At 66.8% G+C, this 4,913-nt stretch overlaps 1 protein-coding gene across 1 annotated transcript in view; it reads right to left on the bottom strand.

Moving 5' to 3' along the window:
• H696_03904 (serine/threonine protein kinase) overlaps positions 1 to 4,655 on the bottom strand; it is a 6,047-nt gene extending 1,392 nt beyond the window's left edge. Inside the window, exons 1-7 of the mRNA XM_009497765.1 lie at positions 4,405 to 4,655; positions 1,523 to 4,312; positions 1,256 to 1,395; positions 950 to 983; positions 675 to 848; positions 456 to 513; positions 120 to 286 (exon numbers count right to left, since the gene is read on the bottom strand). Coding sequence (XP_009496040.1) covers positions 120 to 286; positions 456 to 513; positions 675 to 848; positions 950 to 983; positions 1,256 to 1,395; positions 1,523 to 4,312; positions 4,405 to 4,579 — 3,538 coding nt within the window. The 5' untranslated portion in view covers positions 4,580 to 4,655. The remainder of the gene's footprint in view (positions 1 to 119; positions 287 to 455; positions 514 to 674; positions 849 to 949; positions 984 to 1,255; positions 1,396 to 1,522; positions 4,313 to 4,404) is intronic.
• Positions 4,656 to 4,913: the final 258 nt, after the last annotated feature.

Here is a 4,913-nt window from a genome sequence, read left to right as displayed (position 1 = left end):
ACGCCAGACCTGAGACTGGGATGGGGTGGCCCCGGGGGGGGGGGGGGGGGGGGGGGGGGGGGGGGGGGTCAGCACGGTGGCCGGTGTCGGGGGCAGCAAAGAGGCGGGGGATGGCGCACTGATCTGGGTGGCCAGGCTTTTGACGATCGGCAAGCTGATGTCGCCCGGGCCTTCGGAGCTGTGGAGAAGCTGGCTGAGGTTCGAGTCGTACAGCTTCATCACCAAAGCCTTGGGGCTTTCGGAGTAGCCGTACAGAGTGGCGACATGGGGCGAGCTTTGGAGTGCCCTTTGGGGGAGGGATGGCCGCGCCCGGGAGGAACCGGCAGACAAGTCGACGATGATCAGCAATTGAGAGCGGGAGAGGGAGAGAGAGGAAGAGGGAAGGGGGGGGGGGGGCGACACAAGCACGCATGGGCAAGCGTGAAAAGCGTGGCGCTGCGTGGGTGACCACATACCAGAGGGTGGATACCTCCATCTCAAACATCGACTGCAGCAGTCGAGGGGAGATGTCATCTGCGGGGGAGGGCAGGCGAGGGGGGCGACCGAGTCAGAGGAAGGAAGTGTGGCCGGGCGGGGAGACGCTCGGCAGGGGAGAGGGAGGGGAGGCGGAAGGAGGGCAATGCCCAGGGTGGTCGATCGGCCACGAGAGGGGGCCGAGGGGATTATCCACGCACCGGTGAAGAACTTGACGGCCACAAAGTCCTGGCCAACGCGCTGCAGCAGCAGCGGCTTGAAAACGCGAGCCTTCTTGACGGACGCATGGGCGCCAGACCCGAGATCCGAGTCCTCCCCGAGAACCTTGACATCCTCGCCGATCCGAATTTGCGTGAAGCCCGGAAGCGAGAGATCTGCGCGAGGCCAAATGGCAGAGGGGTGTTGGTTAATGACACACGGGCGGGCAGCATGCGCCTCCCCCGCGGCACGGAAGCAGGCAGGGTCGGGAGCGTACCGACGATGGTGTTCAGGATCGTCATATCGGCCATCTGTCGTGCGTGCACATGCGTGTGTCATATTCATGGGTAGATGGATGCGCGTGTTTCGGTGCGATCGGAAGGTGAGGAGCCAGGACGCCGTGCACCAGGCAAAAGGGGTCCAGCAAGGTGCATGGGGCAAGGGGCACACACGCGCATGGGTGGCTTGTGAGGCGGGAGGGGGGGGGGGGGGGGGGGCACAAACCACTCATGCGTGCACATGCCACGATGCAAACGAAAAAAAAGGGAGCAGCGGGAAAGATGGTTGACGAGAGCACACGCACATCGGGCGAGGGGGGGGCCTCCTCGGCCTTTGGCTGGGGCTGGCGCCGGCGGCGAAGGACAATCCACACCACGATGCCGAGGATGATGATCGGCAGTAGCAGGCCAACAGACAGCCCAATGGCCAGGGAGGAGCGTGTCTCTGCGGGAGGGAATCAGTTTCATGCAGGAAAAGGGGAGGCCCCAGACAGAGCACCAAGATCCCCCCCCCCTCCCCCACCTGGGACAGGACTCACGGCCAGCAAGCAACAGGACCATGGGACACGCACTGGAGGAGCAGCTGTTGTCGGTATCACACTGGCGAACTTGGCAGTCCAGGTCGGTGGGCCCAGAGCACTGGATGCAATCCGTGGCACACAGCTCGCACGTCATGTACTGGTTGTCGGGATACCAGCCCCCAGGGCAGACGGAGGTGCACATGGCATGGCTGACCATGGGCGAGACGTCCTCCGAAGCCCGGGAGCCAGCCTTGGCCTGGGGGTCGGGCTTCAGCCCAGTGAACATGTATGCCCCGGGCTTGCACTGCTCGCACGTGCCCGGGCCCCCAGGGCACACATCGCAGAGGGCACTGCATTTGGAGCAGCGGCCGGTGTCGAGATCGGGGAAAAAGCCAGGCTCCGGGCAGGCCGTAAGACAAGTGCCCTCGTGAAGCAGCTTGCCGGCCGGGCACCGGGTGCACTGCCTGTTGCCCGGGCCAGCACAGGTGTCACATTCCAGCGAACACCGACAGCAGGTGCCCCCCCCACTCTCGGCCGCCATGGCACCGAGCAGGGCAGAACCGGTGCCGGCCCCGGAGCAGGGCCCATTCGCCGGGAAGAAGCCCGCCGGGCAGCTCCCATGGCAAGTGCCATCCAGGTGGAAGGTGTTGTCCTGGCAGACGGTGCAACTGGAATGGGAGTTCGGTGTCTGGCATGCGGAGCAGCTCGGGTGGCAGGGCTGGCAGGCGCCGGCTTGGAGGATCTCATCCGCCTCGCAGGTGGCCTGGCATTGGCCGGATCTGATGCTCGGCACCTGCCCGGCCGGGCAGCGGGTGCAGAAGTCCGGCGAGCCGCGGCACTCCGCGCAGGAAGCCGCGCAGGGGATGCATCGCCGGGTGGCCGGGTCGGCCAGCTGGCCAGCCGGACAAACCTCCCGACAGCCAACCCCCTCGACCGCGAAGAACCCCGGCTGGCAGGCGACGCATAGGGCCGCCGTGTCGCCGGTGCACATCTCACAGCCGGCCGTACAGGCGGCACACCGATTCCAAGTGCCGGAGGTGGACGGCTGCGGGAAGAACCGGGCCGGGCACTCGGCAAGGCATTGCCCGGCGTGGAGATTCCCCCCAGCCAGGCAGGAGGTGCACTGGCTGGCCGCCGGCCCGGAGCAGGTGCCACAGCTGGCATCACACCGCAGGCAGCTGGTGCCGGTGGAATTGCTGTGCCAGCCATCGGGACAACGCTCGACACAGGACCCCAGCGGGTTCTGGTCATCGGACCCGGCCGCGGGGAGTAGCCGTCGTCCACGCGGGCATCGGGTGCAATGGGTGGCCGTCAAGCCGGCACATTGGAGGCAAGACCCATGACACCGGGCACATTGGCTGGTCGTGCTCGGGAACCAGCCAACGGGATCGCACTCATCCAGGCAGTAGCCCTGCTGGAGGAACTTGCCACTTGGGCAGGCGGTGCATTGGGAGGCGGTGAAGCCCTCGGTGCAGGCGGCGCACGATGGGTGGCAGGAGAAGCAGGCCCCGGTTCCGGCGCTGGCATGCCCCGGAGGGCAGGTCTCCACACAGGCACCGCCATCCAGGAGGAAGGGCGTGTCGCAAGACAGGCACGTGGTGTCGGTGGGATCCGTGGCGCCCGGGGACACCCGGCAGGAGGTACAATGCTCGGAGCACCCGCTGGGACAGGCGCCCGGGTCCGAGCAGTCGGGCACACACCGGCCAGCCGGCCCGGGCTCCTCGACCACCATGCCCTCCTGGCAGGAGGTGCACTTGTCGGCCGCCTGGCCGGAGCAAGTCCGGCAGGAGGCATGGCATGCCCGGCAGGTCCGAGAAGTCGAATCGGCGAACTGGTCCGTCGGGCAGGTGGCCGTGCACCTGTCCATCGACAGGAAGTAGCCCGCCTGACAGGCATCGCACACGGCCGGCGAGCTGGAGCAGGTGGCGCAATTTTGCGGGCAGGCGGCGCACTGATGCACGCCCTCGGTAATGTGGGCCGACTGCCCGCTCGGGCAGGCACTCAGACACATCCGGGCATCCAGGCTGAGGATGGTGTCCCCGCGGCAGGAGAGACACACCGGAGTCGACGACCCGCCAGAGGGCAGGGCGCACTCTTGGCAGTTGTTGAGGTTGCAGCTGAGGCAGGACCGCCCATCCGAGTAGAAGCCGGCCGGGCAGCTTGCCACGCAGCGGAAGTTGAAGAGCAGCATCCCCGGAGCGCAAGCGGTGCATGTGGTGGCGGCCGAGGTACAGGCCGTGCACATGTCCGGACAGGGCAGGCACCGAGTCCCCTCGGCATTGGGCGCGGTGCCGGCAGGGCAGGCTGCCACACAGCCGCCCTGGTGCTCGAACTGCCCCTGCAGGCAGACCTGGCAGATGGCGGCCTGCGAGCAGGAAAGACACCCGGCCGGGCAGGCTTGACACACGAGTCCCGTGGCATCCAGGCCAAACCCCTCCGGGCAGGCGGCAACGCAGCTACCGAAGTAGCTGACCCCCTGGTGGCACTTGTCGCAGGTCCCGGAGCCGGAGCATCGCTGACAGCCGGAGCCACAGTCCTGGCAGAAGTCCCCCTCGGGGAAGGTGCCCTCCGGGCAGGTGCTGTGGCAGGTCCCGGTGTCCCGGTGAAGGAGGGCCCCGGGATTGCAGGCCGTGCAGTGGAGGCTCAGGCTGCAGGTCTTGCAGAGGCTCGGGCATTGAGTGCATGGGAGATCGGAGGAGAAGCCATCCAAACAGGCGTGACACTGCTCGGGCCCTTGGAACCAGGTGCATGTCTTGCACCCGGCAATCGAGCACTTGCGACAGGAAAAGTTGTGAAGCGACGATCCAGGGGGGCAGAAGAGGTTGCTGATGGACATGTCCTCTGCGGCGGGAGGAGCCCGGGCGAGGGGGCAGGGGGGGGGGGGGTTAGAACAGGCGAGTGTGCGGAAGGGCGAGGATCGGGTGAGGAGGTACCGCCAGAAGGATGCGTGTCCTGGAAGGCGAGAGTCCGGTCGCCGGCGGCGGTGGGGGTGGGCAGGGCGCTTCCGATCCCGGCGCCGAGGAGGAGGGGGGCGAGAAGGCAAGCCAGCACCAGCAGCAGGGCCGAGGGCCGCACCAGCCGAGGTGGTGGCCCGCGACGCGACACCATGACTGCGAGGGAAGGGAAAGTGGGAGGCGGGGCGGTAGGCGAAAGGGCAGAGGAAATGGGAGGTGGTGGCGGAGCCGAGAAAGTGGAAGGTACCCTCCAGCGACAACTGGTGGCCTGTCGGGAGTCGCCCTTCTTTCTGGGCTTTACCTTGTTGTCCGGAAAAGGGAGGGAGGCGGAGGGAGAGCGAGAGAGGGAGAGAGAGAGGGGGGGGGGAGACAGAGAGAGAGAGAGAGACAGACACACACACAGAGAGAGAGAGAGACACACACAGAGAGAGAGACACACACACAGAGAGAGAGACACACACAGAGAGAGAGAGAGACACACACAGAGA

Source organism: Fonticula alba, assembly GCF_000388065.1.
Source record: "Fonticula alba strain ATCC 38817 unplaced genomic scaffold supercont2.6, whole genome shotgun sequence".
NCBI lineage: Eukaryota > Rotosphaerida > Fonticulaceae > Fonticula > Fonticula alba.
This window is presented reverse-complemented; position numbering and strand designations above follow the sequence as displayed.